Raw genomic sequence first — 12,344 nt, 5'->3', positions numbered from 1 at the left:
AGTATCTCAAAGCTTAGTTTTGGCAGATCATCAAACTCAGTTTCAATTCAGAGAGTTAGTTATCTGCATAGAGGAGGGAATTCACATAACAATATTATTGCTAATTTGAGTATAGATCTGCTGCAACTGATGCTGAATCTTTTTTTACACCCAAGGTGGGAAGAATGGGACACTGTTCTGTTCTAATAAAAGTTCTTCCAGGATATGAAAATATTTTTGCAGGACATTCAAGGTACTACCGGTATATTATACACTGCATACATATATGCTAAGAGTTCTGAAGCTTCAGGTAGCATTAAAATATTTAATAATAATTATTATGATATACGCAATGTCCCTAACATTAATAGTTATGACAGAAATAGCTTTTATTTAGAAATACTATAATAATAACTGTATGTGTATGTGTTGTGGTTTAAATTTATCAGTGATTGTTTAAATTTTATCTTTGTAAATTGTTCTTATGTAGGGTAATGTATGATAATGAGTTTGACATAATATGTTAGGGTCCAGACCCCCGTGAATTAAGGGGCTGTTATTTATATACACCTGCATGTGGCGAGCACATGGTTTGGGACTTGTGGTTGTTGTGATCAATTTCAATTTCAATTCGTTTATTTGCCATTAACCAAAAAATACAACATAAATACATTATAGACGACACACAATATTCTTACTATTACAATGTTCATACTTAAATATTTACAATATTAAATGTGTTAAAGGCTAGGAAGCCTTTATAGAAGCCGGGGGCTTATTAACTATAGGCTTCGTAGAACTATAGGATAAACCATAGAAGTTAAGGGTACTGATTGAAAATTCCAATTAATTTTTTTAAAAGAAGAAAAAAAAAGAAAGAAAAGGTAAAGAAAAGGTGTGTAGCTCAACAAAGAGTCAATTTAACTTAGAAAGAAGGAATTTTTTAAGTCTTTTGTGATCTTCAAATATTATATTTAACAATAAATTTTAACCCAGGATAAAACTGAACTACAACATTATCATTGCTGTAGTTTGATGATTATAATGATGATGTTGTTAATTTACATATTATTTGCTTCAGATTGTAATTGATTAAGATCTTTTATCTGTATCAAAGAACATCTTAATGAACAATTAAAGTCCACCAAAGTGTAAATGAAACTGTTCCTTAATCCTAACTCAGTGCCATACAGCTGATTCCCTTTCCACCACACTCTTCAACTTTTTAGATGTCTGATTATGACGTTTGACTTGTTTTCTAGCTGGTTTGCTTACAGTTCAACAATAAGGATTTATAAACATTACTTTTTCAACTTGGGAAACCCTAGCCAAGGTCTGTATAATTACGAAGTTTATACTTGTGGAATTAAAGCACATATGACAGTCAATTACAGGGTTCTTCAAAAAGTATGAAAATCCGCAAACTAGTTTTCCAGACCTGGAATTTAAGGTATTGAAAGTAAAGATCAAGTCGGAAAAAATGGAAAAAGTTTGGAGTTTTTTTTTTTTTCAAACGGCGACAAGTGATTGATTCCTACCTGTCTTTATCAGCTAGTTTATTCATTTAAATTTCTCCCAAGTGAAAATGTTCAATCACAGAATCACAAGAACTTTTTTACCCTACCCCCTGCATTACATGACCTTGCATACACATTGTTTCTTAATTACTGTAAATTCGTAATGCATCGTGGCTACATTTTCTTTCCTTATTTTGCTGAGATTTGAATCAGTGAATTTAAAAACAAAAAAAATAAGGACTCAAATAAGAACATGGAATAACAAACTAGATTTGATGCATATGTTATTTTACTTGTAATGATGAGTCGGATATTAATACTAACCCATGCATAGGAAAAAAAAGTGGATAGGAAAATGACATTAGTTTACATAACTCACAAAATGGGTAAAGGCTTGAAGTCTGACTTAACCTCCTGCCTTTTATAAATATTTAACAGCTGCTAAGAGAATGTCTTTTTCAAGCTACCCTGGCTTCTTGGTATCAATGGATGACTTTTATATCATGGACAGGTAAGACCAGGTCCTGAGGGCAGAAATAAATATTATAAAGATTTGTGCAGTTTATCAACAAAAAGGCAGTGTAATGGACAGCAGCTTGTGATGTATGTTGAATTGTAAGCTGGGCTGGCATTTTTATATGACGGTGCAGATCATGAGTTTAAAATTAACTGAGCATGACCAATTTATGAAATAGATATTTTTGCCTGAATTAACTTGTATCTTAACCAATGTCTTGTACCTGTTTAGTGGCCTGGTTATGCTTCAGACAACAAACGAGTTGTTTAACACTTCTCTGTTAAAGTATGTCTCACCTGAATCCCTACTGGCCTGGCACAGAGTGCGCCTTGCTAACTTGATGGCTCACAGTGGCAGTGAATGGGCAGACATTTATGAACAGTACAACTCAGGTATTGAAATCCTACTTGCTTTTACGGTTGCCCATGCACAAGGACTGGTCAGTTCCCCTTTGGACAGTTCAGTTAAATCCAGCCGCTCTATACCTGCTTATATACCACACCATATCATACCATGCCATACCATACCATACATTACAATGCAATGTGATATGATACAATACAATACAATACGATTCTAGAACACCAAGGGAAGGAATCATTTGAATTCTTAAATAGGAAGAATTCAAGATCTCAGGTCTAGCACATTTTGGAAATGAAAATGAGAGAAATTTAAAAATGTTGCCCTAACCTCTTTTTAGGCTGGAATCCATTCTAACCCCGTTTTGAGGTTTTTGAAATAACAGCAAATCCCGTTAACACCTCCCCTTTAAGTCACCAGTGAAGGTTTTGGCTGGAGCTCCTCTCGCTGGATCACCTAGGATGATCAAGTTTGGCCCCCCCAAAAAGACTTGCCATGTTACTTCATTTAACATCAAATGTATCTATGATAATGATGGTGCCTTAACTATAAATAAGAAATGAGAGAGTTGGATTTGGGTTTTATGTCCCAAGTCGACCAATCATTTGTTATTCTTTGACTGGAGTCGAGATTGTATGCGACAGGCACCCCCGCAGATTTTGCAGGGGCGGATGACATCATCACCAACTTGGCAAAGGAAAGAGAGCATGGAATCAAGATCATCAAACACACTCCCTAATCTTTGATTATTACTAGTTTAACTGTTTTTTTTTTAAGGTACTTACAACAATCAATACATGCTCCTGGATCTGAAGAAGGTGGAATTGAAGAAAACCTTACTCAAGGGAGCCCTGTGGGTAGTGGAACAGATACCAGGGTTTGTACTGAGACACTTGATGGCGTGCTTTTAAAAAAGGTGGCAAGTCTCTGCATATATAGACCTTTAATACAGCTTTTTCGACAAAGGTTGTCCAAAAAAGCGTAAAAGCGTATGCCACAATGGCGTAAGGTGGTCTGGGAAATACCCAATAAATTTCAATAAAAGCTCAAAATCCATATTGCTCGCCATCTCAAGTCCTTACTGTACAAGAATATTCAAAGTTGTGTTATAAATAATGGTCTGTGTTCCCATTACTTCAGAATAGAGCGTGGAGTGAGACAAGGAGACCCTCTCTCTTCTTACCTGTTCGCAACAGCGGTTGAAATTTTGGCTATCTCCATAAGAAATAGAGAGAGTATCAAAGGGATCAAAATCAATGGTTTAGAGACTAAACTTTTGCAGTTTGCGGATGATACGACAGCTATTTTATCAAACTTGAACTCTGCTAATGCCCTTTTTAGCTTACTTGAAGATTTGAGAAAGCCTCTGGTTTATAACTGAATGTTAAAAAGACTGAAGCAATGTGGATTGGTTCTCTTAGGAACTGTGAAGATCAACCACTTGGAGTTAAATGGCAAACATGTGTTAAATTCTTAGGAATACATATAACGTATGACGTCAAGCTATTAGTCGAGAAGAATTTTAAACAAAGACTGGAGAAAATTAGGAATACGATTAACCTTTGGGAAGTCAGAGGGCTGTCCATCCATGGTAAAGTTACTATTATCAAGGCCTTTTTGCTTTCAAAAATGATCTACCCTAGCTTTGCGCTACCTACTCCGCCCGAAATTATAAAAGAGTTTAATACGATTCTGGTGGTATCAGAATGGTTGATTATGAAAACATGGTAAAAGCCCTAAGGTTAAGTTGGTTAAAAAAGATTGTAGATGATGGTTATAATTGCCTCTGGAAACTTTATCTAAGCGATCTCTTAAGTAGTCACTGAGAATTGTTTTTACTTAACTGTAACTACAACGTTGATAAATTAAATACCTTACCCGATTTTTATTATGAACTCTCATTATGATGGTCAGAATTACGAGATGTTGCTGATTGTGATGGTGAATATAAATATATCGTTTGAAAATAGAGAAATTAAGATAGACGGTAAAAGCGTGTTTTACAAACACTTTTTTTCAAAAGGTATAAAGTATACCGAAGACTTATTTTATGAAAAGAAAAATATTGACTCTTTTGATGCTGTCAGAGGAGAAAAGCTTTTAAACTCCAATTTTTTGACGTGGACAGGATTAAGACAGTCTGTTCCTCTGAATCGACAAACACGTCCACCTACTTTCAATGTCGTTCTTGATTGGGAAAATTTTAAATGTCTTGACTACTATCGATTGTTAATAAAGCTCAAGTATGAAAAGCCTAAGAAATGGGCCAAGTTAGGGGAAGGATTTGATTAAGAAGATAATTATATCACTGAAGCATTTTTGCTGCTTATAAGAGTTTCCAGTGAACCCTACTTACGATCTTTTCAATATAAAGTATTGAATTCTATTCTTTTTACCAATGACATCCTTTTTAAAATAGGCTACATTCCAAGCCCTAACTGTTCCTTTTGTCAAGATACCACTGAAACTAGAAATCATATATTGTTTAGTTGTCCCTTTTCACACTCTTTTTGGATGGACGTTGTTGCGAACATTCTAAAGAACATAAGTAGTTGCTGTTGTCTCTTACTGCGTGACGTTATCATAGGAATCTTGAAGGAGGGAATGGATCTAGTTAATTATGTAATAATTTTAGGAAAAACCTATTTATGGAGTTGTAGGCAAAAAGAGATTAAACCGTCTGGAAGCCACTTTAAGAAAATTCTTGAAAATAAATACGAAACTGAAAAATATCTTGCATTTAAATCAAATAGAATTGTTTCTTTTCGCAATAAATGGAAAAACTATGAAGAGTTGCTTTAAAGTGGCTATAACCAATAACTAATTCTTTATTTTTTTAGTTAATTATGGAATATTATCTTGTAAGTAATTTAACAAGTACACACACGCAAAAAAAAAAAGAGAGAAAAGAAAAACCCTCTGTACAACCTTTACAATTTATTGTGCCTTGTGAAACTTAGCAGTGAAACTTATGTAGAAGTATTGTTATACAAAAACTGTACACTAATACTCTGTCAAGCTCTCCCTGGGCTTTTTTCTTTCTTTTTTTTCTGAGTTTTTTAATAATTATTTACAATTAAGGTTGTATGTTAAGCAAGATTGTATATTAAATAAAGAATGTTAAAAAAAAAAGTCCTTGCTGTACGGTCGAGGCATTATGGATTCTGAGCCGTTATTGAAATTTATGGGGTATTTCCCAATTCCCCGACTACCTTTCGGCATTGTCGCGTGCGCTTTTACGCTTTTTTGGACAACCGTTGTCGAAACAGCTGCATATTTTGACACGCATGCTGGTGGTTTAACCAACCAGCCCAACAAAATGAAATCTTGAACTGCTGTAGGCAGGGTAATGAACTGTCCAGAATTAAAGGCTTAAGTGAACTGGCCTTTGAGTGGAAGGGAAGCTGACCCTCAATAGTTAAAATATTGCTAGTCTATAGGCAAGTTATTCGTAACACGAGTAAATAAATAAAAAATCAATTAGTAAATGAAGAGAAAATGGCTTTTCTGAGCTGTTGTATTATGACTGGCCAGTCGATGAAGCCACTACCCATTGCAGGTAACATAACTGACATGTAAGAGACAGGCGATGATTGATAAGTAACCCCAAGGGATTGCCATGTAAGGACTAAAGGTGACTGTTTGACATGTCGCTGACAGATAACTGACTGTCAACTACGTTGATCGATATGTGATAAGTGATTATTGACAGGAAACATAATTCACATGCTAGTGACAGATTATGATTGACACATAACAAATAAAAGATGACGTAACTGACAGATCATGATTGACATGTAAGTGATGTCATGATTGACAAGCAACATAAATGACATGTAAGTGATATAATGATTAATAATACTGATGTGACCTTTCAGATATGTGGTCAGTGGAGATCAAACTGAGATCCTTAGAGAAGGATATTGGCCGTCTTACAATGTTCCTTTCTTTGAGGAGGTAGGTCAAAACATTTAATACCTCAGGTATTTCAACAACGCGGATAGTAAATTTACCTGTTTACCGTTGAAGGGCAGAGAGCATTACTGTTTAATGTTGAATTTTAGGTCAAGTTTTTGTTTCGCTCAACAAAGCCTGAATTTTTGCGTGTGATTGGCCTTCAATTTAATCGAAGAACATCGCTCTGAGTTTGCTCCGCTCCAAAGCGTGTGGTTTTTTTTGCTTTTCTTTCGGTGATTCCATATTTTGGCCATGTTTTTCTCTAAAACCCCGTTAGCGTAAGTAAGCAAATAAATAAATAAATAAATAAATAAATGAATAAATAAATAAATAAATAAATAAATAAATAAATAAATAAAAAAACTCGATGCTCTGACTAAATTGACTGCCACCTGGAAAATTTCCGACACAAACGAAAAACCCTTAAATTACTTGTAATATTTGATGTTTTTTTTTTCCCGATATTTGCCAAGTTTTCAAAATATTAATTATCCTTTGTGTCAAACTGTTGTGGCAGGCTGCTGTTGTGGTTAAAGTTTATCCGGGGGAATTTTATTGCCCTTACCAAAATTACAAGGGAGGAGCCTCGTGTTCAGGTTCAAATTTGCAATCTCGTTGGTTGCTCAAAAAACTTACGTAGTGGCATACAAAGCCTGCAAAATGGAATTGGAAATTTTGTGCAGATTGGATAGTAATTTCCACTCCAGTTAGTTGAAACGGAAATAGTGTAATTTTAGCTAATTGGAAAGCATCCCTGGTTATTGCAAAGGCAAAATATTTAGTTGTGTAACAAACTTGACTCCTCCAATAAATCCTTTATTGGAGGAATCAAGTTTGTTGTTATTCCGGCAGGCAAGAACTGTAGCGTGCTGTTATTGAGTTTATACGGCAGAAATGGTGAACGCATAAATCCATAACGAAAAATTTGCTACTGAAGGTTAAGGTACACAGACTTTTTTTTTTTAAAGATATGTGTGCACATACTGCAAAAACCTAATTAGACCAAGAGACGGAAGCTTTCAAGTTTGCTGATAAATAATGATTTAGAACTGCAAATATCTCTTCCAACTCAAGAACACAGCGTCATATAGCTACTTTTATTCCCATTTGTGTAACAAACTTAACATAGTTTAGTTACTTTCCTGCTTGACTATCATTCTTTATTTTTATCAGATTTACAATCTTAGTGGCTATCCCGAGTTTGTGAAAAAACATGGATTATTATATTCGTACGAGCTGTCTCCTAGAGCAGAGATATTCCGGCGGGATCAAGGAAAGGTACTCAAGCAGCTGAACACTGTTAACATTATTAAATTAGTTCAGTATAACTGACTCCTCGATTTATCCATGACTACTGGGCACTCTTAGCCGGGGTGCGTTCAATTGACCCTATCCCGGATTAGGAATGCATACAATGATTACTAGAAATTCCTCGAAAATCGCTCGTAAATTACCATGTGTCAGCGGACGTTTGCGGAAGTGTCTTCTCAAACGTACTTAAAAAGAGAAATCTAACAGTCCTGGTGACCATTCCTATTCCGAGATATGGTCAATCGAACGCTGCCTTATTGTTGCTATTCTAAGAATTTAGTGGAAGTGCACATTGGGGTATTCTGACATCTGACATCTTTTCATAGTGTTGTGATTGCTCCCATTCCAAGAAACTAAAAGAGTAAGAGTTAGAGCGTCAGAGTGAGCATTCGACCTGGCAATTTTGCTTCCCACGCTAATTCTACATACATACAAACGCTGGCCAGTAACAGCTAAAAGCTGGCTTCCATGTCGAGTGGAACAGAAGCCAGTAGAAAGTTGTTAAAGACAAAGAAAAACCTTTATGTAGTGGCAGCAGTGTAGAACACTGTAAAAAATATGTTTTAAGAACTGTTTAATGTTTCATGGCTATTTGAACACACAAGTTTAAAAACATTTTATCTTTTTGTTAGGTTGTGGATCTAAAGTCATTGAAATATATCCTGCGCTACAATGGTACGTTCTTTGTTTATTTGTAGTCTTTTTTCCGTCATGTTGACTTGATTTAAACATTTCCTTGGATTTTATGTTTTCTGTTCGCGTCGTGTTTCATTGCAGATTATCCTCATGATCCGTACTCAGATAAAAATCCATTAAACTCCATCTGCTCCCGAGGTGATCTACTCATCCCATCTGGCAGAAGCGCATATGGATGTTACGACACTAAGGTATAATGCTTCGCTTACATGATTGCAGCACTGTAATTGGTAATACTTACTACGCCCTTTAATAGCATGCGGACTCTGAAGTTCAAAATTCAACCGAACGTTACTCTTTTCACTGCTGTTAATCACTGCAGCGGACCTCTAAGAAAACAAAAGTGTTTGGCTCAATGGGGTCAAAGGTCATGGTCGTACGCTATGATTGGCGGATTTCCATCCACTTTGTTGGTGTCTGTATTTTTGCGGTCAGTCGATTGTCACCGTAATTATGATTGACAGCAGTAAAACACGCAAATCGTTAGTTGGGGTTGAAGTTCAGGAGGGGGGTGAATAGGGGTAGGTAAATCCGCTGATCCGCTAAAATTAATGGCTGAATCCGTCGATCCGCTCAAAAAATCAACTAAATCTGAATCCGCAAATTGTTTGCCGCGTTAGATGATACGCGAGATACAAAGTGACTTCAGTTGTTGGAGTTGCCTTGCATGATATTGTGTTTTAGCGTTGAGGATGACTATCAACGAAATATTTATTTAACCAACGTCTGTATCGAAACAACCTTGCAGATACGAGAAAAAAGAGCAAACTTGAACTTCCTAACAACCAAAATCCAAAATCCTGGCCCCAAAACTGAATAAAACCGCGATCCGCTGTGATCATAGGATCCGCAGATCCGTTAAAATTTCGCTCTGAATCCAGAATCCGGGCTAAAATATTTACCAAATCCGCCGATCCGTAGACCTATTCACCCCCCTTGTTCAGGGTGCGTTGTTTTGGGAGAATCCAAAAACGGATTTGTGATCTCTGATCATTCGGATCATGGTTCATCAAAGGAACCGACGAATCCTTGTCCAGAGTGGATTCGTCGGTTCCTTTGTTACGCCATGATCCGAGTGATCTGAGATAACAAATCCGTTCTTGGATTCTCCCAAAACAACGCACCATCAGAGTACGTATGTTATTGAAAGGCGCAGTAAATTAGCATAAGGATGTTGGGATGCGTGAGAGATGACATAAAGGTGTGTTGTGGTATGCTATTAATTTTGATTGGGGGGGGGGGGGGGACAGGATAAAATAATAATTACAGGCAGTTGCAGGATATGCTGTGTTTTGTGGGAGAAATATTGTAAAGTACAGCCAAACCTCGACATTATTGACTGTGAGAATGATGTATTATTCAGTGAATGACACAGGCAAACTCGGAAAAAGGAAATCTGAGTGCTCCTATCAGGAGTCGAACCTAAGACCTTACTAGTTCGGATGCTCTACCACTGAGCTACAGGAGACTCGTGGGTGCTAAGGCCATTAAACTAGGTTCATGGGAAAAACATCCCGCATACTGCTAGGATTGGAATGTCATGTTTGGCATATGCGCAAGGGAAATAAATGTGATGGAATATTTTAAGCCTGGCGAATAAATGAGAATGATGACATTCAGTGAATGTCACAGACAAACTCGGAAAAAGGAAATCCGAGTGCTCCTATCACGAGTCGAACCAAAGATTATATTGACTGTGTTCATTGTCCCACCCATATATTTGCCCTGAAAAGTGCATTATTTGTGTTTTATTTTTCAGGTGACAGATTTTTCTATGGCAAAGGTGATGATGTCAGAAGCCATTAATGGGCCAACCTATCAGGTAACGTGAAACCTTAATAAACACGTGATTATCAATACGGTATATCCACGCAATGACATTTTCACCATGTGAAATATTTGCGATTGGTCCAAAAGTGTCAAGTGACGCAACTAAACTAAACTTGGCATATTTGCAGATATTTTCCCCAGTTTTCAAACATAAGTGCGATAAGAGATATTATTTGCAAATTTCAAGATGAGGAGTGTTTTGCTGTTGAAATGGATGCGGATATCAACATACCTGTCGAAAGAGGTGCAAGAAAACACTGAGAAGTCAACCTCCTACTTTCGCTCTCAGTGAAAAACCTACGCGCGCTTTGAGTGAGAAATTTGAAGAACAACATACCTATCGAATAACCTCAATTTGGCTTTACATGTAAAGTATGTACGCTTGTCAGTCCTTGAAGATTATGTGTTTCTCGAAGCTCTCAGATTTCCATGGGCTTTGCTCTTGAAAGGCTTGTTGTCTTGGTTCGGATAATGTCTGTCGTAAATCGTTTGTTACATTATTTGTTTTGTTGGACCGTACATCCGAACAGTACATTGATGAATGACATTTGATTATTAATTTGATTGACGTGTACCTCGTGATTTTGTATCTTTTATATCGTTTTGTATGCGTCTCAAGTTCAGTTGTGGTTTTACGGCTTTCGAGTATGTTGTAAAAAACAGGAGTTGAATTTCGATTAAATCGTTTTGAATGTTATTGCGTTTGTTTTACCTTTGGATCTGTTTTACGACAATGTCCGTGAATAGTTTTCCTGGATCAATTTCGCGTGAAATGAAGTTTACTGCGGATAAAAAGCATCCTATGGCATGGGAATGTGTGCAGTGCTAGAGATATGTATTCCCTGCCATCCTATTTCCTTTTCAATGAGACACATTTTTGATATTCCCAAAAAGGTCTGGATAGCAGCAGGCAAGGTATAAGTTTAAGAAAAACGACGACAATTGTTTTTACAGTTCTTCTGTCACCTTCAAATGTCCAGTACAAACTGTTTTAAAAATAACTGAAAAGTATTATTTTGTAAGTAATTTTTTTTTATTTTAGGATCATTGTAAATAGTTTTAGTTTTAGCTTTTAAGTATTCAAATGTGTCATTTTTATTACATTTTTATATTTTGCTTATAACACGATCACATCAGTTCTGCTGTAATTTTTATCGTGTATAAATATATGCAACTACTACTACTGCTACTACTACTCGTACTGCTACTACTGCTACTGCTGCTGTTACTGCTACTACTGCTACTGCTGCTACCACTACTGCTGCTACTGCTGTGGAGTTTCGAAAAAGTCCTTCCTCTTATTCAATATAGCGCGGGACGAAGGACTTTTCAGTCGTACTTGATTGGCGCCAATTTTAGCGACCCAAAAACAGGTCGCTGCGCTTAGACCAATCAGAGTAGATCCTTGAGACCCTCGGGGATAAAGGTGTCACTCAAAAGTAATTCTGAGCAACGAAACGTGATTTGCGGTTGAAATTCCAACATGGGGTCGATTGCGAAAGGGATAACTGATGCTCTTCTTCCAAATGCGAGTCACACCACTCGCCATTTTGGTGCGAAACGTAAATGCAAACCCTTCAAGCGAGACATGTCGACCTCTTGCGCCTTCGTCGCTAGCTCAGCCGCCTCGCAGCCTAAAAAGCTTACTCCTACCGGCTTTTCTACTGTGAGACTCGAGAGGTCTGCTTGTGGCAAGTCTACTGCTGCTGCTACTGCTTCTGCTGCTACCGCTGCTACTGCTTCTGCTGCTACCGCTGCTACTGCTGCTGCTACTGCTACTGCTGCTTCTGCTGCTACTGCTGCTGCTGCTACTGCTACTGCTTCTGCTGCAACCGCTGCCACTGCTGCTACTGCTACTGCTACTGCTGCTGCTGCTACTGCTTCTGCTGTTACCGCTGCTACTGCTTCTGCTGCTACCGGTGCTATTGCTTCTGCTGCTACTGCTGCTGCTACTGCTGCTACTGCTACTGCTGCTGCTACTGCTGCTACTACTGCTACCGCTGCTACTGCTGCTGCTACTGCTACTGCTGCTTCTGCTGCTAGTGTTACTGCTTCTGCTGCTACTGCTACTGCTGCTGCTACTGCTACTGCTGCTACTGCTTCTGCTGCTACTACTACTGCTGCTACTACTACTACTGCTGCTATTGCTACTGCTGCTGCTGCTACTGCTACTGCTT

At 37.4% G+C, this 12,344-nt stretch overlaps 2 protein-coding genes across 2 annotated transcripts in view; both read left to right on the top strand.

The window, feature by feature from the left end:
• Positions 1 to 12,344, top strand: part of LOC146454602 (lysosomal leucine aminopeptidase-like) — a 66,885-nt gene that overhangs the window by 52,244 nt on the left and 2,297 nt on the right. The gene's annotated exons all lie outside the window — the stretch shown is intronic.
• LOC146454603 (lysosomal leucine aminopeptidase-like) overlaps positions 1 to 12,344 on the top strand; it is a 29,457-nt gene that overhangs the window by 15,229 nt on the left and 1,884 nt on the right. The window contains exons 8-17 of the mRNA XM_085095269.1: positions 156 to 232; positions 1,242 to 1,312; positions 1,935 to 2,007; positions 2,245 to 2,405; positions 3,151 to 3,250; positions 6,252 to 6,330; positions 7,504 to 7,608; positions 8,274 to 8,316; positions 8,419 to 8,528; positions 10,097 to 10,159. Of these exons, the coding sequence (XP_084951395.1) occupies positions 156 to 232; positions 1,242 to 1,312; positions 1,935 to 2,007; positions 2,245 to 2,405; positions 3,151 to 3,250; positions 6,252 to 6,330; positions 7,504 to 7,608; positions 8,274 to 8,316; positions 8,419 to 8,528; positions 10,097 to 10,159 (882 nt within the window). The remainder of the gene's footprint in view (positions 1 to 155; positions 233 to 1,241; positions 1,313 to 1,934; positions 2,008 to 2,244; positions 2,406 to 3,150; positions 3,251 to 6,251; positions 6,331 to 7,503; positions 7,609 to 8,273; positions 8,317 to 8,418; positions 8,529 to 10,096; positions 10,160 to 12,344) is intronic.

Source organism: Pavona decussata, unplaced genomic scaffold (assembly GCF_977016875.1).
Source record: "Pavona decussata unplaced genomic scaffold, jaPavDecu1.1 SCAFFOLD_300, whole genome shotgun sequence".
NCBI lineage: Eukaryota > Metazoa > Cnidaria > Anthozoa > Scleractinia > Agariciidae > Pavona > Pavona decussata.
Note: the sequence above shows the minus strand (reverse complement) of the source record. Positions and strands in the feature narration are given on the sequence as shown.